General features: G+C 44.7%; 1 protein-coding gene across 8 annotated transcripts; it reads right to left on the bottom strand.

The window, feature by feature from the left end:
* Window positions 1-2,800: 2,800 nt before the first annotated feature.
* Window positions 2,801-26,713, bottom strand: ATCAY (ATCAY kinesin light chain interacting caytaxin). 8 transcript variants are annotated; one of them, XM_013200336.3, is made up of 13 exons: window positions 26,339-26,713; window positions 24,327-24,456; window positions 19,627-19,691; window positions 19,054-19,275; window positions 18,072-18,257; window positions 17,287-17,389; window positions 16,616-16,747; window positions 16,145-16,231; window positions 15,559-15,657; window positions 15,251-15,286; window positions 10,000-10,035; window positions 9,138-9,173; window positions 2,801-8,523 (listed from the first exon to the last, which is right to left on the bottom strand). In XM_013200336.3, exons 2-13 carry the CDS (start codon window positions 24,401-24,403, stop codon window positions 8,514-8,516), a joined length of 1,089 nt encoding a protein of 362 aa, XP_013055790.1. In that variant the 5' UTR covers window positions 24,404-24,456; window positions 26,339-26,713; the 3' UTR covers window positions 2,801-8,513. The 8 variants fall into 8 exon arrangements, with proteins under 8 accessions (XP_013055790.1, XP_013055791.1, XP_013055792.1 ...); XM_013200337.3 differs by having other exon boundaries at window positions 9,138-9,170; XM_013200338.3 differs by lacking the exon at window positions 9,138-9,173.
* Between the last annotated feature and the right edge of the window lie 465 nt (window positions 26,714-27,178).

Here is a 27,178-nt window from a genome sequence, read left to right as displayed (position 1 = left end):
CAGAACCCAGGGTCTGCCACTGGGTGTGGGGGCTCGGCAGGAGTCGGCCACTGGGGTCCGCAGCGGGGTACGGGGGCTTGGCAGGAGTCAGTGCGTGGGGTCTGCCAAGGGGTCCAGGCACTCGGTGGGATTCGGCACCTAGGGTCCTTCACAGGGTCCAGGGCCTCGGCTGGAGTTGGCGCCCAGGGTCCGCTGCTGACTCCAAAGGCTCGGCAGGAGTTGAAGCCTGGGGTCCACCACGGGGTCCGAGGCCTTGGCAGGAGTCGGCGCCCTGGGTCCACAGCACAGCCCAGGGGCTTGGCGGAGAGTCAGTGCACAGGGTCCACAGAAGGCTTCAGGGCCTCGGCAGGAGTCAGCACCTGGAGTCCGCCATAGGGTTCGGGGCTCAGCGGGAATCCGCACCTGGAGTCCACCACAGGGTGCGGGGCCTCGGTAGGAGTCTGCACACCAGGTCTGCCAAGGGGTCCAAGGGGTTCTTCAGGAGTAGGCGCCCGGGGTCCTTAATTAGGACCCTAAAACACACGTACGGCGCCACTTTCTCCCATCAAAAAGTGCTCCCAACAAAAGTCTTTGGGTATACCTGAACTCCCTTGGGGAGCTGTAGTGGGTTTCCGTGGCAAGGTTTTGGTAGCAGGGGGCCATAGAGGTAGTTTCTGTGAGAAGAATCCAGAAGCTGCCCCATGTTAGGTAAGGGCCCCACTGCTGACCAGAGCCAAGCCAATAAGTGATGTTGTTTGCGCCTCTGTGAGAGCAGATTTAAGATAGGAAAAAAAAAAAAAAACGCTGTGCCACACGGCAGCTGGGAGAGTGAAAGGAGTGAGAAATAGCCTTGCAGGCGCCAAGGTCAGTGAAGAAGGAGGGGGAGAGATGCTCCAGGTGCCAGAGCAGAAGTCCCCTGCGGCCTGTGGTGAAGACCATGGTGAAGCAGTCTGTCCCCTGCAGCCCATGAAGTACCACGGTGGAGCAGGGTTCCATGCTGCAGCCCGTGGTGGAGACCACGGTGGAGCTGGTGGACCTGCACTGATGGAAGCTGCGGCCTGTGGAAGATCCCTACCGGAGCAGATTCCAGACCAGACCTATAGCCCGTGGAGAGTAGACCACGCATGTGTTTCTTAGGGTCCTAACTAGGGTTCGTCTTAGTGTTCCCGTTAGGATTACGTTTAGGGTTGTTTGGAAAGAGAGAAGGTGCAGAGTCCTGTTGCATGTGGGGTTGTGTAAAGGCTCCCCAAGGGAGTTCAGGTGTACCCAAAGGCTTCAGTTGGTAGCACTTTTTGATGGGAGAAACTGGCGCCGTACATGTTTTTTAGGGTCTAATTAGGGTTAGGTTTAGGGTTGTTTGGAAAGAGAGAAGGCGCAGAGTACTGTTGTGTGTGCGGTTGCGTAAATGCTCCCCAAGGGAGTTCAGGCATACCAAAAGCTTCCATTGGGGGAAAATTTTTGATGGGAGAAAGTGGCACCGTAGGTGTTTTTTAGGGTCCTAATTAGGGTTCGGCTTAGTGTTCCAATTAGGGTTGTTTGGAAAGAGAGAAGGTGCAGAGTCCCATTGGGTGTGGGGTTCCGTAAAGGTTCCCCAAGGGAGTTCACGTGTACCCAAAGGCTTCCCTTGGCAGCACTTTTTGATGGTTGCAAGTGGCGCCGTACGTGTTTTTTAGGGTCCTAATTACAGTTAGGTTTAGGGTTACGTTTAGGGTTGTTTGGAAAGAGTGAAGGCGCAGAGTCCTGTTGTGTGTGCGGTGGCATAAAGGCTCCCCAAGGGAGTTCAGGTGTACCCAAAAGCTTCCGCTGAGAGCACTTTTTGATGGCAGAAAAGTGGCACCGTACACGTTTTTTAGGGTCTAACTAGGGTTCAGCTTATTGTTCCGGTTAGGGTTATGTTTAGGGTTGTTTGGAAAGAGAGAAGGCGCAGAGTCCTGTTGCATGTGGGGCTTTGTAAAGCCTCCGCAAGGGAGTTCAGGTGTACCCAAAGTCTTTTGCTTTCCTTTGGCCATCTCAGAATTTGTCTATTGCTGCCATATATAGCTTATTGTAGGATAGTTGTGCTGAGTCAGCCTCTGGAGTTACCCCTTTCTCCCTATTGCCTATAGGCCACTACAATGACCTTGCAAATTTAGCCTACATGTGTAATTCCAAGATGGTTAAGATTCGGGGAGAGAGATCCTGAGCAGGGAGTAAATTCTGAGTCAATTAATCTGCTGCAGAGGCATTTTACATTGAAATTTAGTTCCCTTGGAGATTTACTGATGTGACTAACATGTTTCTAAGGCTATTTATACAGATCACTTATTCTCATTACCAGTCTTTTTTTTCTTTTTTTTTTTTTTTAAGTTGGTTAAAACTTGGTCACACACATGGTGCCCATATTTAAATTTTCAATGTTGAGTGACTGCCTTGGTCTAATGGTTTTTGATAAGACATTGCTAAAGTGACTCAGGTGCTTGATATAATAAATTTACCTAAAATTCATTGTTTTCATTATAGATATATACAATTCATTTTTAGTTTACTGTGGAAAAAAAATGCCTAAAATTAGTCATACTTGAAAAGCTATATTAAAAAAATAATATTGCAAAACTGACATTGCGTTTAGACCTAGGTGCCTAGGGGTCTACTTGCCCTGTGTAAAAGAATATTTTCCATTTATCGTGTAATAAATGACTACATTGCAATGCTCAAACAGAAAGAGTTGATAGCTGTTAAATTCTTTAAATAAATTCTAAGAAATATTCCTTAAAATAGGTTCTTGTGGGTGTAATATTTTCTAAGAGGCTATATTTGATATTTAGAACAAAGTTCACAATGGTAGAATTATTAATAATTAATCTTTATTGATTTGACTGCAGGATGACAAATTAATAACAAAACAAAAGAAATGAGGAAATATAATTTTTGGAGGTTTTAAGAATGAAAAAAATGTTGAAATTGAATATATTATGCAAGAATAATGACTGTCCTTCGTCTGATGTAAGGAGTTAGCCAGATTTGGGAAAATGTAGGTTGGAGGAGGATGGGGGGACACTGAGAACAGAATCAAGTTTATTTTCATGCAGTGTTGTTTGCTTACAATAACAGTAAGAAACAATGTCTTTACACTCAAGCCCAGTGAGTCTTTAGCTCCAATGCTCTCACACTTTGGTTTCCTCAAAGCAATGTTCTGAGCACTTATTAGCAATATTGTTCAATTTCTACCAGTGATTTATCTTTTCTTTCCATTCCAGATACAAAATCTTATTCTTACAGCTCATATTTGACATTAACTTTTATCTAAAAACTGATAATTTTCCATTTTGGCTGTTACATGATTGAATAAAAAGAATAAGCAACCAATCTAAAATGAACTTTAACTGAAATGTAGTGGCTTTCCTGCTTCAAATCTGTTCTTAAAACTCAGCTCTTCAGCTAGCTAGCACTCCCTTCTTAATCTCCATTCTTATGCTACTCAGTGAAACTGACTGCTTTTGATCATACTGAATTGTTAAGCAAAAGGTCAAGTAAACAAAGACTCAAACATCCTCAGAAGTTAACCTAAGGTGACAAGTTGAGTGATCAAAGTACTAAACTTCTGTGTGCTAAAAAAAGGAGGGAATGGTCGATCACTTTCTTTCTCTTTGACTTATCACTTCATTTTCTTACCTCAGGGTATGATTCATTTACCCGTGTTGTGTAAAAGATTCGTGCATGGTGTAAGGCCAGATATTTAGCTAAATCTTTTGTCAGTGGAGATAGAGTGAGAAAGGCATCACCACAGAGTGACATCCAGTCCTGACAGGTGAAATCATCTCTCTTTCTCTTTTTATTAACTGTAGAGGGAACTTAAAACTAAAATTTAGACTCCATATTTAATTTTTAGATTAATAAAATTAGGTGAAATGAATCTCATCCATAGTGTTGAGGTTAATTGTTTGGAGATAATTCTAATTCTTTTGAGTTGAGAACCTTATTTTCTTATCTGTGGTGCATCATAATTGCAACGATGGCAAACACCTCAGAACAGTCTATGCAGTAATTTGCACTTTGCTTAGTATTGCTTCATTCAGGAACCTCAGTCACTTTAAAGTGAAGAACAGATATGTAATGCACATGTGGGAGACCAGATCTTCACTTGGGTAGCAGTGTAGTTTACAACTCTTATGACAGAAAAGATTTCAGGACAGAGAAGGGTACATATTTTTGCTTAAGGGTTAGTCTCTTTTTAATTGAATATTCACGGATTCTTACGGAATCATACAAAGCAAAAAATAATACATATTTAACAGCAATCTATGTCTTCTAGCATAAACCATCTAATTACAAACACTTTAGAAAAATGACAGTTCACACATTTTTACGTGTAGGTTTGGGTTAAAAGGGCCCACTACAAAGGAAAGAAAACTGAGATAGATTATCTTATATTGCCATGGTGACTTTTTAAAATTCACTTTATCAGTAGCATGCTGTATTTTTGACTGTCAGTAAATATGGAATTACAAAAGAGAAAACGTGCTTTTGTTTTACAGCAATTTTGCCTGTATTTTTCATCTGCTGCCAGGCCAATCTGAGTTAAATGCCACCAGCATTTTATTAACTCTTTCCTTTTTTAATTCCTAGATATGTAAAATAAAGGATGTGTTGCTTTTAAAACCTTTACCACTTAGGTTTTCTCATACACATGTATATATATCTGTAAGCAAATAATCTTTGGAAAAAGTAGATGGAAAAATTGCAATGAGGTATACTCTATCCACTCACATTTCCACAGTACTGTACATAAGAAATTATATTAATTATCCAACTTGAATATAGAGAGCAGCATCTCAGTTTTATTTCCTATGACTTCCTTGTGAATCAAAATGAAAATTATTGGTCAGTTCCAAAACTTGGTGATTCCTAAATATGCCAAAACAAAGTGGTTTGACTGTATAAATTAGATGGTTGCTGCATAATACATTGAAAACTGCTCACATTTCAGAAGGCTAGACTGACCCCTGTTACTACCTTAAAGAGATGGGAAGGTATTTCCTAGTCTGTTATTAATATAGGAAGGAATCTGATTTTTCTTTCTGTAGGTTGATGCTGGGAGGATGTTGAAATTGTTATTAATTAGACTATGAATAAGAATACAACGATTTTTGTGAATATGCCATCATAGGGATAAAATCAATTTTTCTGCAGCTAAAATGTTGCTATACATGGATTCACCATTAGAACTAAGTAAATCTCATGAAAGGTAAAGTCCAAGACAAGAAAAATGTTGTTGATAATACCTGCTGTTTGATATAATACAGCGCATTCATTAGTCAAAATATTTATCCTTCAGAGATGTTTTTATGAGACAGAAACAACGCCTGGTCTACATTTGGAACATTGACTAGTATAGCAATGTTGTAATTTATTTCATTTTATTTTTTAGACACATGAATATATACTGGCAAAAGTCCTAATGTAAATGCACTTGTAAATGCACTTTCACTAGCAAAATTTTTTGCTGGTACAGCATATTTTCTTTGAAGAACTTTTATAAAATGCATGTGATTTTGTTTGAAGCCCATGCTAGTCTATCAGCCTCGAACTTAGATATCTTGCTGCATGATCAGTAAAGGGACACTGCCAACATGATCACTGTGTTTCTTTCAAAGAATTTGCAGCTACTTTGGTTTCAAGTAGCATCTAAAATCACTGTCTGAAATAAGTTAATGATGCTTTTCTTTGTTGCTATAAAAACACACTTTTTACTTTTAGCTATATTTTATCCATTATGGGTTCAAAGTTCTTTTCTATGTTGAAAAAACTTATAGACATCCATCCAGGAATAAAAATAATTACACAATCATAAATGTTTGTTAAAAATTAAAACTTAGTGCATACTATTTAGACTGCTCTATCAGAAAGTGCACTTTTTGAAAAATTGTTTCAAAGAAGTTACAAATTGACTTTTGTATTCAAACTCTTACCTTTGTATCTTATAATGAAATTGGTGATATGTACATTTTCACAAGTGAACTATTAACCTTGGCCTGGAGGAATTACTTGAAAAAATAGGAAGTTACATCTCCAGGTCTTATTATTCTGTAGTTTGTTTGTTTGTTTGCTTGTTAAAATGTAGACACAGTGTCTTTTCTTTGGAAAATAATAATAAAAAAGGGAAAAAAAAAAACATTCTTCTGGTATGGTTACTGCTCAGGATCAAGAAGTAGTCTGTTTCTTCAGGTCCCAATGCTAAATCTAATCTGGGTTTCTTATTCTCCATGTCCATGTGTTCCATAACAGCAGTATTTTCTATTATGTTGTGAACATTTTCCACTGAAGTGTTCAGAAACTACACATGCAAAAAAAGATTTTGAGTTGTACTTTGAAACACTATTGAATGTCCTACTAATTTTGTTCACTATATAATTGTAGATACCCTTTTCAGTGCCCAATTGCATTGCATTCCTTTTTGGAAAGCACAGCAATTACATTTTGTCTAAATGCATAAAAACTGTCTCAAAAGGAAAATCTAGCTTTAAGTATTACCAATGGGAGATAGTGAATTCACATACTATGTACTACAAAGAGATCTGTGATTATTTATAGTCTGAGCTAAAATTAATTTGATCAGAAGAGGCCTTTCTTCATTTCAGTGGGTTTGTTGAGTCCATCTGACAGACTGTGTGAAAAAGGCTGCCCAGCTTTGCAGATCAAGTTAACGTATGAAGATTTCAAAATTTCTGACTCCTACTTCTGTTTTGAAATGTATGTCTGCTGTCTGGAAGGCTTACTACAGAATGTTTTTTGATGGGCATAAAACATAAACTCCCAAAGTGCTGTTTTTTCCTTACAGCATGGAACTCGTGTTGCCAATAACGGGCTCATAATAAAATTTCTAGAAAGCCTTGTCAGTTGATGCTTGTTTGGTGCTTATTATAAACATGCCAGTGAAACAGAATATCGAGTTTTCATCTTCAGCACCAAGGGTTAATGTTATGGGTGCAGTTCTCTCTTTTTCATGTAAAGGCCTGTTTGGTAAATACGTCTATGACCGAAGAATATGGGAAAAAACATACATTAAATGAGAAGTAAAGTTAGCAAATATATTTGGTGCTTTTTTGTAGCATTCAGGAAAATAAAGATCTCATCTGCAACACTATTATGCACTGAGAAGAAAAAAGAGAATTTTTATGAATACAGAGAAGACATCACTATGTTGAAGAAAATCTTGCTTTTCCAGAATTGTCCTCTGAGGGATTTCACAGCAGAGTGAAGTTAATTTTAAATAGCCATGGTTTGAGGTTGCCAGCCTGAAATATTCTTTAAGTGGTGATATCTGCAGATAATTCTTCATCTTCATTTGTCTGCAAGGGGTAGATGTGACAGTTTATGTATGCTGGCTTTGATGAAATCGGGAGTTTCCAAATGATTTTGCCAGTTAGTTGTTTCCTAAATTTTCTTCTCTCTTTGGTCAAAGAATCCTCATGGGTCCAAACAACAAGTTTCAGAGTCCCAATATCACATCTGTGTCTCTTGGATAACTGAGAAGCTGAACCCAGATACAATGTCCTGCAGCATACTCCACCCAGGTTTTTCCCAGGCATGTATATTAATAGATGAGACCCTCATTACCCAGGGACAGAAAGTGGGAAATTTCAGATGTTTAGCAGCTTGTCTCTGCAATAGGAGGTATTAATAGTGAATGATTGTCCAATGTCATGAAATCAATATAAAGACAAGGCATGAAAGACTTTCCTGTCCATAAGGCTCCTTCTTAAAACCAGACCTTTTAGCGTGTGTGCATTGACTTTAGAAGATGCTCATAAAAAGGTTCTGTCATACCACATGGGACCCTTTTTAAAATTACCAGTGCCTTGCAAACTGAGACAGAACAAATAAGAAAAATCATGGCATTTACGCATAGGAAAGGTTCACTATGAGTTAATCAGAGGAACTGGCAATAGATTAACTGAGGAGGTCAAGGCTGGAAGAAATGTGTAGACCAGGGCACTTGGGATTTATGGGAGAAACATACAGTGAATAGAGGAAGGAAGAAAATGTACTTTTTTCATTTCCTGCATTAGTTATTTCCTGGGGCAATGGCTATTGTAACACCTGTGTAGAGGAAACTGGGTGTACAGTTTAAAGAAATATGTCTCAGTGCTGGCCAGCAGCAAGTTAGGGGAAGGGTTTATAATTTAAACAAAAAATGTTTCTCTTTCATGCTGATAACTAATGGGCTACAGGATGCCCTTAAATTACTGACAGGAAATATGCTACCTATTTGCACTACTTAGAGCTCTCCACAGACTATTGTTCAACACGTTGGAACCTGACCTGAAAAGTGCTATTCTCTGCTTTGTTTATTTGTTCTTTCTTCTTGCTGTTTAAAGTAAAATGTTTCCAAAATTTTGAAGAACTTGGCATCTTGGAGCTGGGGGAGGCACGGTCCATGATCTTACAGAACTCAGAATAAGATGATGACAAGGTCTTATACCAAAAGGTCATTTACATGGGTGACTGCCAGACTGCATCATTCTTCTACTCCATTTGTTCAACTCTCCTTCGATTCATGACATACTGTGAAGGAACAGAAATACAGAGTTATTTTTAGAAAGCAAATTGCAGTAAATATTTTCTTATCTCCATAATATCTAAAAATATGAGTATGTTTGGATGTAATCCTCTACCAAGTACTATCAGGGCCAAAGATATAGTCATTCGTACCTTTAATGGGCACTCATCTTCTCTAAGGACTTTTCCTGAGCGTATAGGACAATGAAGAAGTTACTGGAGGGTAATGGAAGGCAGCTCTGCAGTAACTTCCCATGCACACACGTTTACCATGTAGCAAATGCCAGGTAATTTACTCCTTGTATTGAGGGGCAACTTTCTTCAAGTGACTGCATAGTAGCTGCAGTTCTGACAAGTCAGTGCTTTGGGGCAAGATGCGGTCTGTGGTTGTGGTTGCAACTGCAACCACATTGCAGTGGGGGTGAAGGTGTTAACAGCTTCCCAATTTGTACAACTCTGCAAAATGGATGATGCCTCTGTTGTGTTTGGTGAATGGCACTGGGCTAAAGAGGTCTTGTGTTTAGCTCAGATTTGCCTTTCCTGTTAATCCATTACATATGCAATGGATTCCATCCCGTAGCAGAGAAAAGACAAACAAAAGAGTGAGGTACTAGTCAAACCTGGTTTCTTGATCCTCTGCAGGGGGCACAGTCCTGCTTGGAAGAGAACCATCAAAACAGTAAGTGAATCTCCACCACAAATTTATCATCCTGTCTTTTGGCCCTGAGGTCCCATGTCGTTCTTTGGAACAATTCAGATTGCTCAAATGGACCTTGGCAAATTTGATCAAAACTCCTGCTGCTCTGTGAAGAGAACAGCAGAAATATCCACTGTTCCCTCTCAGGAGCTAGTTAGATAGAATAAAGAAGACAGGCTATGTCAGAAGCAGAGCCGAAATCAAGCCAAATTATCCCGGCAAGGGATTTTGACAGTGTCTTCCAAACCTTCCTAGCATTCTCCTTCCCATCTAATGTTACAGCTTGTGTCTTGCATTTATGTACACCCAAGATGTGCTTGACAGCAGTATTTGGCTCTCTGCATTGCTCTGGTGTGCAAATGCAAAAACTGAATGTCAGGAAAATGTTCTACAGTGCCGCTGGCTCTGTTCCATGACCCAGTGGGTCTGCCAGTTTTATGGAGTTTAAAAGCAGAGTCAGGAATCCATTCACATAAATAAAGGTCAATAACTAAGTTACAAAACAAGAGTAGGGCTCACTGTGATCACAAAAGTGATGGCACAGTGAGATCTTAGGGAAAAGAGAGAGTTTATCAATTCCCAAGCACTTCAGAAATACCCTGTTGGGTACAAACATCTCCTGAGAGTGGTGAGCCTGGCTCTCCAGAAGGTGCTGCCAAGCAGTAGGACCATTCTTGTGACAAAAGACTGTTCCAGGTATTTTGTAAGTGAAGGATATGAAATAAATCCTTAGGATATGAAATATATCCTAATATGTTTCATATAAAATATGAAAGAATAGTTACCTTTCCTTTTCAGCCATGTCTTGTTTGTCTTCTGCCCTGCAAACACAAATTACATTTGAAGTCTATCATCTAGGGTTTAGCAGTGTCAAAGAGTGGAGTATCTAAGGCCTTTGTAGGGAGATAGCTGGAACTCAGAATTTCACATCTGATCAGAAATGTCTGTATTAGCTTCTTCACAGAATCATCTAAGTTGGAAGAGACCTCCAAGGTCACCGAGTCCAACCTCTGACCTAACACTAACAAGTTCTCCACTAAACCATATCACTAAGCTCTACGTCTAAACATCTTTTAAAGACCTCCAGGGATGGTGACTCAACCACTTCCCTGGGCAGCCCATCCCAATGCCTAACAACCCTTTTGGTAAAGAAGTTCTTCCTAATATCCAACCTAAACCTCCCCTGGCGCAACTTTAGCCCATTCCCCCTCGCTCTGTCACCAGGCATGTGGGAGAATAGACCAACCCCCACCTCGCTACAGCCTCCTTTAAGGTACCTATACAGAGCTATAAGGTCGCCCCTGAGCCTCCTCTTCTCCAGGCTGAACAATCCCAGCTCCCTCAGCCGCTCCTCGTAAGACTTGTTCTCCAGACCCCTCACCAGCTTTGTTGCCCTTCTCTGGACTCTCTCGAGCACCTTCATGTCCTTCTTGTAGTGAGGGGCCCAAAACTGAACACAGTACTTGAGGTGCGGCCTCACCAGAGCCAAGTACAGGGGGACAATCACCTCCCTAGACCTGCTGGCCACACTGCTTCTTATGCAGGCCAAGATGCTGTTGGCCTTCTTGGCCACCTGAGCACACTTCTGGCTCACATTCAGCCGACTGTCAACCAATACTCCCAGGTCCTTCTCTGCCAGGCAGCTTTCCAAGCACTCATCTCCCAGCCCGTAGCGCTGCTTGGGGTTGTTGTGCCCCAGGTGCAGGACCTGGCACTTGGCCTTGTTGAACTTCATACAGTTGGCCTCAGCCCATTGGTCCAGCCTATCCAGATCCTCCTGCAGAGCCTTCCTACCCATGAGCAGATTGACACATGCACCTAACTCAGTGTCATCTGCAAACTTACTGAGGGTGCACTCGATCCCCTCATCCAGATCATCGATAAAGATATTAAAGAGGACCGGCCCCAGTACTGAGCCCTGGGGGACTCCACTAGTGACTGACCTCCAACTGGATTTAGCTCCATTAACCACAACTCTTTGGGCCCGGCTATCCAGCCAGTTTTTAACCCAACGAAGTATACACCAGTCCAAGCCATGAGCAGACAGTTTCTTGAGGAGAATGCTGTGGGAAACGGTGTCAAAAGCCTCACTGAAATCAAGGTAGACCACATCCACAGCCTTTCCCTCATCCACTGAGTGCGTCACTTTGTCATAGAAGGAGATCAGATTCGTCAAGCAGGACCTGCCTTTCATAAACCCATGCTGACTGGGCTTGATTGCCTGGTTGCCCTGCAAGTGCAACGTGATGACATTCAAGATAATCTGCTCCATGAGATCCCCTGGCACTGAAGTCGAACTAACAGGCCTATAGTTTCCTCGGTCTACCCTCTGGCCCTTCTTGTAGATGGGCGTCACGTTTGCTAGCTGCCAGTCAACTGGGACCTCCCCTGATAGCCAGGACTGCTGATAAATGATGGAAAGTGGCTTGGCCAGCTCCTCCGCCAGTTCTCTCAGTACCCTCGGGTGGATCCCATCCGGCCCCATTGACTTGCGTACATCCAAGTGTTGTAGCAGGTCTCAACCATTTCCTCATGGATTACGAGGGCCACATTCTGTTCTCCATCCCCTTCCACCAGCTCAGGGTACTGAGTATCCAGAGAACAACTGGTCTTGCTGCTAAAGACTGAGGCAAAGGCATTAAGCACCTCAGCCTTTTCCTCATCTCTTGTAACTAAGTTTCCCCCCGCATCCAGTAAACGATGGAGATTCTCCTTAGTCCTCCTTTTTGTGTTGATGTATTTATAAAAACATTTTTTGTTATCTTTAATGGCGGTAGCCAGATTGAGCTCCAGATGAGCTTTGGCCTTTCTAATTTTGTCCCTGCATGGCCTCGCAACATCCTTATAGTCCTCCTGAGTGGCCCGCCCTCTTTTCCAAAGATCATAAACCCTCTTTTTTTTCTATGCTCTAGCCACAACTCTCTGTTCAGCCAGGCCTGTCTTCTTCTGTGCCGGCTTGTCTTTGGGCACGTGGGGACAGACCGTTACTGAGCCATTAAGATTTCCTTCTTGAAGAATGCCCAGCCTTATCATAGAATCATAGAATATCCCAAGTTGGAAGGGACCCATAAGGTCCATCAAGTTCAACTCCTGGCACCGCACAGGTCTACCCCAAAATTTTAGACCATGTGACTAAGAGCACAGTCCAATCACTTCTTAAATTCAGACAGGCTTGGTGCAGTGACTACTTCACTGGGGAGCTTGTTCCAGTGGGCGATCACCCTCTCAGTGAAGAACCTCTTCCTGATGTCCAGCCTAAACTTCCCCTGCCTCAGCTTAACACTGTTCCCGTGGGTCCTGTCACTGGTGATTACGGAGAATAGGTCACCTGCCCCCCCACTCCCCCTCATGAGGAAGTTGTAGACCGCAATGAGGTCTCCCCTCAGCCTCCTCTTTTCCAGGCTGAACAGGTCAAGTAACCTCAGCCGCTCCTCATATGTTTTCCCCTCTAGGCCCTTCACCATCTTAGTCGCCCTCCTCTGGACACTCTCCAACAGTTTAATGTCCTTTTTGTACTATGGTGCCCAGAACTGCACACAGTACTCGAGGTGAGGCCGCACCAGCGCAGAGTAGAGCAGGACAATCACTTCCGTCGACCAACTAGCAATGCCATGCTTGATGCATCCCAGGATACAGTTGGCCCTCCTGGCTGCCAGGGCACACTGCACACTGCTGGCTCATATTCAACTTGCTGTCAACCACAGCCCCCAGATCGGAGCCTTCCTGGATTCCTCTGCCCTTCAGAACTGCCTTGTCCCTGTAATATGCAGCCTTAATAACTATAACCCTCTTGGTATGCTTCTGTTGGTCCCATAAGGTGGTAGCTGACTAATTTGGGCTGGGTGACTTGTTTTTCAGCAGCTAATGCTGAACTGAATGGAATCCCCCAAACTGGCATCTCACATTCAGTTCACCAGCTTAAGGAGGTGTTATTATAGCACATGACTATTGTGCTAACCCAGCCGGTCCTTCCTCTGCCCATGACTCCTTTTTGCTCTTAGCAGTGCTGACTGATTGCTTATGGCTAGCACTTCTAACTTAAATCACTGGTGATGGAATGGCTCTAGAAAATGAAACAAAACAAACTGTAAACTAATGGGCCTCTTTATGCCACTCTAGCTGAATGAAGTGGCTTTTAAAATGAGCACTAGCTCTCACTCTAAGGTCAGGTTGCATGGTCACATGGGGAAAATATGCCATCTTTATACATGGGCTGATATCTGATTATCTTTGCTATCACATACAGTGCAAGGACCTGCTGGTCAAACTGAATGGCAAGAATAAAATGCATGGTCAGTGGAAGCAGGGACAAGTTGTCTGGGAAGAGTAAGGATGCCACCCGGATGTGCAGGGGTGGGATTAGCAAAGCCAAGGCACAGTTGAAGCTGAATTTGGCAAAGGATGCAAAGAATAATAAGAAGGGATTCTACAGGTACATTCATCAGAAAAGGAAGACTAAAGAGAGTGAACCACCATTGATGGTGGTCACAACTGGTGACAACAGGAGTGGAGGAGGCTGAGGTACTCAACAATTTTTTTGCCTCTATCTTCATTGGCAGTCACTCTTCCAACATCTCCCAAGTCTCTGAACCTCAAGGCAGGGACTGGGGAAGCAAAGTCCCTCACAATGTCAGTGAAGATTGGGTTTGACACCACTTGATGAACCTGAGCATACAGAATTCTATGGGATCCAGTGAGATGCAGCCCAGGGTCCTGAGGGATCTGGATGATGTAGTTACCAAACCACTTTTTGTCATAACTGAAAAGTCATGGCAGTCAAGTGAAGTCGCCAGTAACTGGAAAAAGGGAAACATCACAGCTATTTTAAAAAGGGTAGAAAGGAAGGCCCTGGGAACTACAGGCTGGTGATCCTCACCTCCATGCCTGAGAAAGATCATGGAATGAATCCTCCTTGAAACTATGCTAAGGCACAGGAAGATGACTCAAGACAGGCAAAATGGCTTCACCAAGGAGAAATTGTGCCAGACCAGTCGAGTGGCCTTCTATGTTAGAGTGACTACATCAGTGGACAAGGGAAGAACTGATGTCATCTACCCAGACTTCTGTAAGGCTTTTGACATGCTTCCGTGAAATATTCTTGTCTCTAAAGCAGAGAAAGATGGAATTGAAAGATGGAAAACTTGGTGGATTAGGAATTGGCTGGATGGCAGCATCCAAAGAGTTGTGGTCAATGACTCAATGTGCAGGTGGAGATCAGAGACAAGTGGAGTACGTCAGGAGTCTGTATCAGAACTGGTGCTGTTTAATAATGACATAAAGAGCGGAATCAAGTCACCCTCAGCAAGTTTGTGGATGACACTGAACTGAGTGGAGGAACTGACACAAGAGAAGGAAGGGATGCCATCCAGAGAGACCTGGACGGGCTTGTGAAATGGGGCCCACATGAACCCCACGCACATCAACAAGGCCATGTTCAAGTGCTGCACCTGGGACAGGGCAATCGCAAACATCAGCACAGACTGGGGGATGAATGGCTGGAGAGCATGTAGTGACAGGACAAGGGGTAGTGGTTTTAAACTAAAAGAGGGTAGATTTAAATTAGATATGAAGAAAAATTCCTCCTTCTGAGGGCAGTGAGGCCCTGGCACAGGCTGCCCAAAGGTGCTGTCGGTGTCCCATCCCTGGCAGTGCCCAAGGCCAGGCTGGATGGGGCTGGGGGCAGCCTGGGCTGATGGAGGGGTCGTGCCCATGGCAGGGGTGGGACTGGGTGGGCTTTGAGGTCCCTTCCAACCCAAACTATTCGATGATTCTCTGAGCCCGTGACGTGGACTTATGGAGTTAAGAGGAACAATTCTATGGATAAATAACCTTTTAATCAAGCTTTTTCTTCCTCCTATAGCTTTTTCGTATTTTGAGAAAATCAATAGAAATTAAATGTAGACTATGTGGAATAGGCTAGGAGGAACACGGGATTGACTGGTTATAATGCATAAATAACCATGTGAGAAAGCAAAAAGGCAACAATATCCTGACAAAATGAACCAACCCTCCTTCCACCCAAGAAATTAATTTTACCTTTCTTTTCTGGCCTTGATCCTCTCTTCTTCATATCTGCAAAGAACAGGAAACATTATTTAAATGTTACACAGCCAAGACTGTTCTCTTTCAGTAAAATGCAGTGTTTGCTCCAAAGATGACAGAAACTGCAAGTTAGCAGTTTGCAGGCTTTTGCTTGGCACAAGTGTATGAGTCAGATATGGTTTGCCCCAGGCTCTGTGTTTTCTGTACATGGCTTTTGATTCAATACAATATTCTGCTACACAGGATTTTTGTCCTGGGCCTGCTGAGATCTATATGTGCTCCAGGGTCCCTGTGATACTTACTGTAAGACACAGTCTGGAATCTGTACATGCTCCATTGGGATAAGCTGCTCCAATTCCTCCAAGCTGTGAACATACTGGATCTTACTGATAAACTTCACACTGGCAAAGAAAGGGAAAGAGTGTGCTCTTGAGGCCTTGCTTTGATTTCCTCTCCGTAGGAAGTCAGACTTTTCCTGACAGGAACAGGGAGTTTTGCATCTCTGTATCTTCTGCAGTCTTAGTGCACTTATATCCTTTCAGTGCTAATATGCTGATGACTAAAAACTACGATGAGATACTACATCACTGTACCACTCAATATCTGCAGTGTGCTTTACAGGAGGGGCCCAGGACCACCATTCCTGCACTTCCCAGTAAATTTGCTATCTTTCAGTGTTCTTTATACACTACCCACTGGGACAAAGTCTGCTCTGTATCCAGATCACGATAGTGTCTCCTGAAACCATCTTTAGAGTTGTCCTTGGAAGTATCAGACATGGGACAAATGATGAAGTTTCACCGTGGTCCCTACTATTTAAAAGATCTGATTAAACAGGTTAAATTTCCATTCCAAAACCAGCTGAGTATGGGAACACGTCATATTTACCTGATGAAGGGCCTTGATATAGCCAGCACTGTCCGGATGAACCATGAAGGATGCACAATTATCAAGGCTTTGAGGTTTTTACGCAGCCTGTGGAAAAGCCACGGGACAGAAAGTCAAACTTGAATTATCTTTTCTTAAACTCACCTGTAATCTGTCAGGGCTCTGAGGGCACACTTAGGCTTTAATAATGCTCAGCAGCCACACCTCGGGGTCTCCAGCCAAAAGCCCTGACCTATTTAAGCTCAGAGCTGGGCAGTTGCAGGAGTACTGCTTTCCTTGCCTGAGTGTTGTATTAGTCAGATTTCTGTGAAGGGAGCATGTCAGGGAGAAGAGGAGATGAAGTCAGCAAGCTGTGACAGAGGAAGAAATTACAGAATCTGGAACTGGTGGGAAAGGCAGTGAGAAAGCAGTGGAAGAAATGTGGAAAGAGGATAGAGAAAAAAGAAGAGGCAACACCAATAGGATTCTCACCTTCTGTCTATCATCTGATAGCATTTCTTTAGCCAGCCAAGGCCTGGCATCCTCCTCCGGGGTGTTGCTCCATTTAGGTACACAATCATGTAGTCCTCAGCCACCAGCAGCTCCAGACTACTGATCACGTATCTGTTGGGTGATCAGAAGCAATGGGGACATGAGACTCAAAAAAAGTACCTTGAGGTTTCTTGAGGTGCCTCTGTATGATCCCCAAAGTACTCCAGGTGTTTTCTTTGTACACCTTATAATATGTTTCAAGCTCTCTTGGCATCTCTGCAGGGTGCAGATGGTGTTTCTCAGGGTTTGCCTGCACTTGTTAGCATAGAGTGTACATTGATGGACCAATTCTTGCACCATTTTTCTGCCTAGTAGTAGAATCTGCAGGCTGTTCAGCATTGTATACGTATGGTCCATCCTGGTTGTGAGTCCACTACTGGCATAATTAACACTAAATATTTGAATGCTTTGGCTTATTAGACTTGATTTTGAATGCTGTGGACAGTGATGTTCACTCCAGTTTGCAGCTGCATGCTAGAGATATTTGGCCTGGATTCAAACTATTTCCACCTGAGGTTCCTGATGCAATGAATACATGGAAACTAGTTCCCTAAGACCCAAGTTACCTTCCTTGCCCTCCTCTCCCTCATAGACCTTGACCAGCCACTTACAAGAAGAGGTTCTCCATTATGTAGTGGTAATCAGCCAGGTTACTGTCTGGGAGATAGCAGGCAGCAAAGACAATGATGGCATTGAGACCTTCTCCATAATATCCTGGGAAAGAAAGACAGGCAGCATCAGTGACTCTTTCCAGGCTGAGACACAAGAGTTCATGGAAAAATATCAGCAAAGATGCATTGCTAAATGTGGGCCTGTACTGCTTCTTGTGTCTCTGTTCAGCTCTAGGTAAGTATTTGTCCCTTTTTACGTACCTTTTTCACAACTGGATTTGCTTCTTATCCTGGTTTTGGCAGTACCATATACATGGGGTTCAGAGAAGGAATACATGTATGTCAAAGCACAGAGCTAAGAGTTTTGCCCTGGGTCTTTGTTTGCCTATGACCGAATTTCAGAAATGGTCACCAACTGTGGGCATCTTAGCCTTTAGATATGCCTCCAGAGACAGCTCAGACGCTAATTTACGGAGGGATTAAGCAGCTGCAGTCACTTCAGCATTGGCAATGTAGCTGCAGCATTAGCCTGCAGCTGTAGAAGAGGCTCAAGGTGTATTCGTGCTCACTCAGAGCCAGTCTTATTATTGCGTTTGTTTATTGAAACCTTGCTATTGTGGCTATCTCTTTTTTAGCATAAGCAGGGTGCTTTTTGTGCTTATCTGCCACATAGCAGTATGAAAGGAATAGTAAATTTCCCTAAAGACAGCCAAAACAGTCAGGGCATCCCTTCCAGCTTGACAAAGATAGTACAAGAAATCCGCCTGGCTAGGATTAGGCCTCACCTCCGTGTGTCACCACTCTCATGTAAGGTTTGATCATCTGGAGGTCAATGCGGTGCTCCTGCTCTCCGATGATGACTGTCCTCCAGAGCCGTCCATTGGTAGCACTCCCATCTTCTGTCCCACCATCCCCAAAGAGATCTGCACTGTCCCCAGGCATGTTCTTGGCTGTGGCTACAGGAGTGTCATCTGGAAAAGGGACAAACATTTCTGCCATTAATAACATGTATGAAGAGGCTCTGCAATAGCTTTGGTGTTCAGTAACATCCACAGACAGGATGATCTCTTTCACGTGCAGTGTTGATTTTTATATGTTTATGGATCTTAATTTTTTTCAATTGCCAAATTGTAATAGAAATAAGTTTAATATCTCACGCCTGCAGTCACATGTAGTTCACAGGACTTTTTGCTGGATCTTCCTTCAGATCCATTTATACTGACTGAAGAGGGCACTACCTGTATCAGGGGATCTCTTCTGATCTGCTACCAGAGCTGCTTGAGTGAGTCTTTCTTAGCCCAATTCAGTCAAAATCATCCAGGTTAGCAAAGACCAGGTTATTCAAGTTGTTTAAGCCAATCTGGTTTGGTTTGAGCATTTACATGACAGCTCTACCTGCAGAGCTGAGTAGGTAGCACCTTCCAGCCTGGGGTTGTGGCCCAGGTACTGCTGGAAGGGAATGTATGTACACAGCCTTATGCTTTATCCTGAATTGTGGTTAGACTGGTGTTTGATTGAACTATCTGCCCACACTGTCCACTGGTGGAAGTGCTGAGAGAGCACTCCTGGACTGTTGCTGGTGTCTTGGTGGGGTAGATATTGTGCGGAAGATGGGCTGTGGTTGTATGTGCTGTGCTTCACTGCTGGGGAAGTCAGTCCACAGCTGCTGATGGTAAGTGTTATCGAAAGTGGTTAAAATTTGGGTTAAAAAAAAAAAAAAAAAAAGCCCTAGCCCCTGTAGAAGTTCACCCAAAGTTATCCTTTTACCTTCCCATTCCAGTTCATTCCCGTTTCCCAGGAATTCAAGGGAATCTGTTTCATCAGGAGTTTCAATGTCATCCACATTAATATCCAAGTCATCTGGTGTGTCCAAGAAGTCATCGGAGAGAATGGAGCCTTCACTCTGGTCCAGGGAAATGTTGATTTCAGGTGCAACAAGTGTCTTCCGTTTACGATGCGACCCATTACAGTTTAAAGTATTTGGGGGAGCTGGAGTTAAAAGGAAAATAACTGACAGGTTGTCCTTGTACTGTATCCTTAGTGCAAGAGATGGTGTTTTCCTTATTCTTATTTCAGGATATGGTCTTGGAAGCTAAGGGTAGTGGGCAGTACCTAACACATGCAGGTATGGCTGGATAAAAGTGCCTACACTTCTGAGATCCCTATTTCCTCCCCCAGCCTCTTGCAAAAGATTTGCAAATTTAGATCTCTGTGGCTTCCTCTTCCACATGGGAGTTTTTGTGGAGACTCCAGGGGAACTAAATTTTGCCCTAACTGCATGCTGTCACTCCCTTAGGCTTGTTTTCCTTTGAACTCCTGATAAGGCAGGCTGGTACTTACAGGATGTATTCTCATCTTCTGTAGGGCTGCCCAGTGACTCCATTCCTGTCTCTTCTGGGAGAGGTCTGCAGGCAAGCCAAGATGAGGAGGTAAAAGATGGGAAACAAGTGATATTTAGAAGAAAGTCACTGCATGACAGACATGAGAGAAGTGAGGATGTCAGGGAAAAACGTACAACTCCATGTGTGCGCTTCCCTTTTCCTTTCGTCTGTGAGCATCAGCCTGGTGCTAACGTCAGGGGATTTACCCAGGAGCAACCCAATAGCTGTGCTTTCTCACTGGAGAACAGTGCAATCCCAAGAAATTTCCAAACTATCCCCCCAGTACGTCTCTTATCCTGCCATTCAACCAAAAGTCTGGAAAATCTAGCCAGTGACACTGGAACAAATACTGTCCTTGGGAAAAAAAAAAAAAAAAAAAAAGAAAACACCCTCCTTTTCTCCATATTATCCCCATTTTGATCTCCATCAGAAGGTTGAGAGGCAGTGCCAAACTCTAGGGCTCCTCATCAAGAGTACCAATGCTGGTACTTTGATAATGAACCCTGCACAGTGTAAGCAATGCAGTGGGCTGTACAATCTGAATTTGGCAGTTTACAAGCACAGAGTGGAACTCTCTGATCCCAGTAGAAGGTGAGCTAGCAGCAGATGTTTAGCACAGGAGCATTTGCCACTGTCCACCAATGTTTTCTGAACAGTGCATCCTGCCTTCAGCCACCGGCTATGGCTGAAGTGGAGCAAATGTTTTTTCAAAGCACCCTCCACAACCACGTCTTGTGAAAGGCAGTTGCCTCCTTAGTCTATCGTGACTTTGCTCTTTTAGTTGTTTTCTTGGTGTTCAAGGCAAGAATTCTAAACCTTAGGTGTGATCACAGAGTCATTCCCCCATCCTGACCTCAGTCCCCACTTGGCAAAAGATGACAGCGATACCCAAACCCTGCTGAGGTCTGGAAGCAGGTTCATTCTGAGCTAAGATCCAGGTACGGGCACTCAAACCAGTATCTTGGATCCAAAGGCTGACCCCCTGCTCTCTTCCTTGGGCTCCATGTCAGAGGCCAGGATTTTCATCTTCATCCCCTTGGTATAAATCACCATGCCAGTTGCTGGAGGCTTAGAAATGCCAACTGAATTAAAGTTTGGCTTTCCTTTATAAATGTTAATGCCAGATCTCATTACGTGCCTGTTGCCCTTTGCAAACTGGTAAAGTTGCTCCCAACTCATAGGGGTAAGTGAAGTAAGAATCTGCCCCCAGTTCTGTTGTGAGTAACCCTAGCTGGCAGTACTGAACAGCACACTGCCCACCCTGAGCTGGACACTTTTCCCGTTAATTGAGCTGGACACTTTTCCCATTAATTTGAGCTATAATTTGTACCTTTCCCTGGCATTAGCTAGGGGAGGCAGTTTGAAACTTTTCACACACCATGACCAAATCCCACCAACCCCATGACATGTTCATGATGTCAACAGACTGTTAAAAAAAAAAAAAAAAAAAAAAAAAACGACCTTCTAAGCTATCCTTGTTTTACCTGCCCATTGCTGAAAGCTCCCCCACAACAGGGAAACAGGCCAGGCATTCAGGTATAAAATCTTGTGTTCTGGGATGGCCCTGAGGTGAAACATGGAGGAAAACCCACCAGTTTTAAGGCAGTAAAGTAAGAATTGGGATGGGACCACAGGGTTGCTTTCTAGCAGCTGCTGGCGTTAGTCTGACCATAACAGGGAGAGAGCTGATAGGGACTGGTATCTCTGAGTCGGCAAAAGGATGCTGTTTGGCTCTGCCCTACAAAGGTTTCTCTTTGTGTGGCCCTAACACCAGAGCTACCAGCCAAATTAAACCACATAAATGTTTAGATTAAGGGATAAACCTCTCCGAGCTGGTTGTTGTATATTTATGAGCTAGGGACCTGATTAAAGGTGTTTGGTCCTTGCTCGTTTGGGCAGCCCCCTATATTCCTGAGCAGCCAGACAGAAGGGCCCTCTGCCCCCCTCCAGCCTCTTCTCCTCCCTTTTGCTTTCACCTTGAACAGAGCCTGTCTGGTTGTTTATCTGGCTGTGAGCTGGTGCCTGGCACAACTTGGTGATACAGCATCAAAAGGAGGGGGGAAGGCCCAGCTGTACCCAAGTCAGTGCTGCAGTGAGGCACTCTGCTCTTTGATTTTAGGATTTATTAAAGAGAAGCAATTCAAAAGTCTGAGGCAAAGAAAAGGTCTTTCTTACCTTCCCAAAGGAAGCTTGAATCACTACCTCCCAGTCTCCCATGTAAATCTTCCTTCCCACATGCAGCTAGACCTAGATGCCAAATTTTCTGAATGAAGCCGCTTTTCTAAGAGTTAGGTGCCACCATTTTTCTCTCTGCCGATAGTGTGATGCCCAGCTTCCCTGTATCTCAGGCCCCAGCCAGCCCAAGCCTTCTCTGACTGTCATCTGATGGATGTGTGACGGAGTGAGCATGCTCCTGCACCCGCCCTGCTGCAACGCTACAGCATCATTGCAGGACGACACTTGCACAAACAGCTGAGACAGACTGTCAGCAAGAGACTCAGCCTTCAGGGAGCAGAAGGAGGGGGGGGGCCCTTTCCTCTCTGCTTCCTCCCTGCTTGATCTCTCCAGGCGATGTCTCAGTGTGTTGGCATTACACCCTTGCAGAAGAAAAAGGCAGAAGCTTGTTCTGCAAAGGAGCTTCTTGGAGAGGGATGGGAATGTCCGCTTGTGTTCTTAATAAGGAGATTAATTCAGTTCCCCAGCCCAGATCTTTGTCTGGGGTATATATTTTTTGTAGCAAGATTGGTTAATCACAGCTAAGCCAAAATAGCTATGCAGCAAATCATCTGGTAGAGAGCTACTGTCCCACATGCAGCAGCCTCTGCCCTGTTATTTTAATGCTTCTAGGAGGGAATTAATTGATTTTTTTTTTTTTTTAATGACAGCAAAACACAGCTGGTATTAGTGGATATTTGGGTTGGAGTTCACTTGCATCATTCCTGATTTAATCCCTCTACAGCAGTCTAGCAGCAGGGTGTGGAGCTTGTTCCCTGGGCTTTGGCCTTGTCCCTGCCACTGACTTGCTGCCCAGCCACGGTCACATTACTTTGCCTCTCCCTGGGTTTTGTTTGCCAGTCAGGAGTGATGATGCCCATGTTACCTGGTGCCATGGGCTCTGCAGAGCCCCCTTGAAGGTTTGCCTGTTGCTAGGGTACGTTTGCTGGTTGCATGGCAAGTGTGAAACAGCCTGACTCCTGCTCCAGCATACTGCATGGGTGTCCAGGTGCTAGCCCAGCTTTATCCCCGGATTTTCTAGGGAGCATTGGGTGTATAATTTCTTTCTATACCTCACTTTCCATTCCACTCAATTAAAAGCTTGTCAGTGCAACACTCTAAGGGAGCTTTATGTTGCCAGAGGTCTGTCAGCCCAAAGCTTTGGCTAGCCCTGCTTTCAGAGGAAAGAAAAATCTGTCCTAGAAACCCAAGGCTTGGCTGAGCACTCCTCTGTGGCCAGTGGAAGGACAAGTGATGTCCTAGGAGCCAGGTGCTGGGCTGGCAGGCAGAGATGCTTAGATTAGCACTGCAGCTGGGCTTGGGGTAAACAGAGCTAAGCTCATCCACCGGTGCCAAGGGACACAGGAGATCCTTTCTAGCATGGCAAGGGTTTGTGTGTGCCTACCCACATAGCACACTGTGCCACTGTCCTGCAAACACAGGGACCCTGTGGGTTGCTGGGGGGATTCAGCTGCAGCTGGGATGGGGTGAAACAGCCCTGAAAAGCCCCTCAACCTCCCAGGCCCCTGTGTGCCTGGGGCTGGCTGTGCTGGGTGCAGCAAGGCTTGGTGTTGGCTGTGCTGTGTGCCTCAGCAAGCTGCTGCTGGGCGATGGGCTTTAGTGCTGGATGTGTGGGGCAATGCTTGAGTGGCTGCAGGGAGTTAAGTGCTCACTGAGCTTACAAAGATTTTTGTCAGCTCTCTGTGCAGTTAATAAGGTGTCTGTGAAGGTGAAAGCTGTCACCTTGGCACCTTTTCTTGCCCACACATCATTTCCTGCAAGGTTTGCAACCACTGTTGCGACCAGTGCTCTGTTGTCTCAGGCATGAGAAGAGCAACAACCAGGTTGCCCATGTGGGTGGAACAGTCTATATCTACCCCGTCCTGGAAAAGGTAATTATCTTCAGGACTGAGAAGCTGTCCTGGGAGAAGGGAGAAGGAAAAGAGCAGTGTTTTGCTCATTCATTCATTCATCCAAGCAGATGGCCCATGGCAGGGTCAGATTCTGCCACTCAGCATGTCAGTTCCAGTGGTCATTGTATCCCAATGACTTTGGTTCCTGTGGCAAAGCATTGTTGCTTTGTTTGGGGAGACACTGCTTGATGCAGAGGCTGAGATCCAATAGTCAGTCCTTCCGTCCATCCATCCCTATAGGCATGTATTTATCCTTGTTAATCTCTCTCTGTCCTCTGCACCCTGTTCCTTACCCTCCTTGGCATGCTTACAGAGTGCTGCCAGAAACCACCCAAACTTTTCTAATCATTGAAAGTAGCCTTGCTACAGAAGCCCTGCTTTCTGGCCAGTCGTTCTGCTGGAGTCAAGGCTTCTGCTGCCTTTGGGGCTGGTAGGAGGGACCAGCATGATACATGCTCTGCTGGTTTCTTACAGGAAGAAATAAAGCTTTCCCTGTTTTGTCTTGATTTTTTTTTTTTTTCAGGGAACGAACCTGGGAAAGTCCTCATCTTGCCATTCCTCCTTCACATCCACATTCTCCATCCGCAGAGTGGCTTCTGTGGTTCCCATTGTGCTCAGAGATGGTCTGGATGCACAGTGTTTTCCTCAAGGAAGGGCTCAGGCTGGAAAATGGAAGGCAGAGAGGCTGGCACTGAGCATCACTACAGGGGAGCACCTAATCCGAGCAGGTTCAGAGCAGGTATGCCAATACCAATCTCGACAGAGAAGCAGCGAGATGGCTGCTTGTTGTGCAAAAGGCATAAGACAAGAACATGGAGGTTTGTGGCTTCTTGACACATTTTGGACAAGAAAAGAGGAGGTGAGGCTGGCCTTGAATCAAAGCAACAGGTATATCTCTGCACTGTTGTGGTCTTAGCTCTTCTCCCTGTAAATAAATACCTTCTGGGCTGACACCCTCCTATTTTCCCTTACTACCTTTCTTGCAATAGTAATCTCAACATTAACATGCACCTCTGCTGAGAGAAATTAAATGTGGCTTAAAGGGAAGAGAAGAGCTCCTCCCAGGCTGTTTTCAGGTTGGTGTGGCAGTAGCACCATTTTCTATTTTGCTGGCTTGAACAGAAGCTAATGGCTCAGGTTTTGCAAAGAAATTCCCGAGTGCTGCTGCCTGATCTGTTCTCCATCCCCATGCTTGTCCCTGTACCAAGAGAGAAATGGGAGAGGGTGAAGAGGCCTTCACAGGGTCGTTGAATGTCCTTTCACACCCCTGAAGAGTTCGCTCTCTACCTTGCTCTAAGTTCAAAAAAGCAGCAAAAAACCTGGAGCACCTCAGATGGAGGCAATGCAGATGTGCTGCTCCCAGGCTGGGCTTTCACCTGCACTGGTATGAACAGGAGAGATTCAGATCCAGGGGCCTTGTTCTCACATATACTAACACCCTGGTAGTGCCAGGGGCCCTTAAGACCAGAAATACTGTTGCCTTCATTAGAAGATTCCTACACTGCCAGCCAACAAAAATCAGACTTTTCTACCTATTTCCCAGGGACTGCATCTGTGTTTGGTGTGTAAGTGCAACCCCTTACAAAGTCCAGCTGAGGGAATGGGACCGGTCCTTGCAGAACCAGCTCCAGTTGGCAAGAGCAGAAATGCTTCTCTCAGCTGGCTGCTGCTGCAGATGAGCTCAGCAGCACCTGAGCCCAAAGGGGACAAGGGCAGGCTTTATCTTATACAGAAAATGCTCAGGTGAAATCAGCGCAAATGGTGGGCACAGCATTAACTTCTCTGCTGCAGTACAGTTTTGAATGTTCTTCCTGAGCTCAGCCCTTGTGCTGTAAATGTATCCAGGCATGGGCTGGGCAGTAACATATATTTTTAGAGTAACAGGCCTGGAGTGATTTCCCAAGTGGATGGGGCTACTCTGTTTGTCCCCTGTGTCAGGAAAATCATCATCTAGCAGAATTTGACCCATTGCAATAAGGCTCTTCTAGAGAGCCGGTGCTTTTTCTGCTTCCCTGGAGGCTTGTATTTAAAGAGGGTGTCACTGGTGATGAACTGGGGAGAAATAAATCTGCCTGTGTGTATCTGCTTTGAAGGAATTAAGTTATGTAGAGGCCTGAGTAAATCAGGCATCCGTCTTTATTACAGGCACTGACAGAGATAGGAATCAGAGCAAAGAGCTGTCTGTGAGGTTTGCAGGGCTTTCTCGCTGACCAGCATCTCTAAGCCTTTCCTCACAGCATGCACATTTTGTATTCTGGCCTTAACCACCATGCCTGGCTGCATGCAATGCCCATGACATGTCATACGTGTCCCCATTTTTATATCCCAACTTGCAGGCAAGGGAGATACCTTGGGGCTCAGAGAGACTCCACCTTCCCTCCCTGCTCCCCATAGCTGTCATATGCTTTCTGCTAGCCCTTGAAAGCATCATGGAGGGAGAAAGAGAAAGGGAAGAAATTGAAACGAATCCCAGGGTGGAGCCTGATGTTTTTTAATATCAAACATTGCCTGGCAGTATGGAAGCCCAGATGACGCTGTACTCACCGATGCTTGTGGCTAATGTGGAACAAAGAAGATCCTGCCCGTATCCCAGCTGCGCATTCCTCCCAGTGCAGACGGGCTGCTCAGGAGGTTCAGTGCCTGGATCTGGATGCAGACGTGTGGTGCTTTCTCAGTGGAAGACTGTGTGGATGCATCTAGGTCTGCCTTTCTCGCAGGAGACAGTGCTTTGTGATGTGGATTTCATTGGGAGGGTATTGGGAGTTGTTATTTGTATTCTTCCATGGCGACCGCTTTCTCAGCTGCCTCTCTCCCTTCCTGTTTCACTATTTTCCTCTTGCAGCTGGCTAAGCGTCAGCTCTCTTAAGTCAGCTAATTGCACTGCTTTTGTGTGTGAGGAGGATGGTGGTAGTGACGGGGGGGGGGGGCGGGGGGGGCGGGGGGGGCGGGGGGCGGGGGGGGTTATGGGAGGATGGGTGGAGAGAAGAGCTGAAAGCACCCCCTCTTGGTGCCACCTCTCCTCCAATTGGCTGAGAGGTACCAAATATCTCCCATCGCTCTTGCTTGGGATGAATGATGCTGCCAGGGACTGAGCACACCACCTCCTTGCTGTTTTCAGTGGGAGCGAGGGATGCCCCTCATCCAACAGGATCTGGTCCCAGAGGAGGCATGGAGCTGGGGAGGGACGGATAGGAAGAGGAGGGCTTTTTAATGCAGTGCATCATTCACTGAGAAAGAAAAAAGTGGTTTGAGCATGTGTTAGAATGCGAGGGAGCTTGTCTGTATCAGTGTTAAAGGTCCATCTTGCCTGGCACATTCAGAGCTGATCTGTACTTAAGACTCAGGCACAGGTCTCACTTCTGGTGCCAAGTACTGTACAAATAG

The sequence above is a fragment of the Anser cygnoides genome, chromosome 27 (assembly GCF_040182565.1).
Source record: "Anser cygnoides isolate HZ-2024a breed goose chromosome 27, Taihu_goose_T2T_genome, whole genome shotgun sequence".
NCBI classification, from domain to species: domain Eukaryota; kingdom Metazoa; phylum Chordata; class Aves; order Anseriformes; family Anatidae; genus Anser; species Anser cygnoides.
This window is presented reverse-complemented; position numbering and strand designations above follow the sequence as displayed.

Bases quoted from the DNA above. Each gene is read 5' to 3' on its own strand.
- ATCAY (XM_013200336.3), bottom strand. From the start codon at position 24,403: ATGGGAACCACAGAAGCCACTCTGCGGATGGAGAATGTGGATGTGAAG. The intron at 16,232-16,615 runs GTGAGAATCCTA...GCTTTTCCACAG, and splicing joins TATCAGATGATAGACAGAAG to GCTGCGTAAAAACCTCAAAG. The intron at 15,287-15,558 runs GTAAGTATCACA...TGTTCTTTGCAG, and splicing joins ATTCCAGACTGTGTCTTACA to ATATGAAGAAGAGAGGATCA.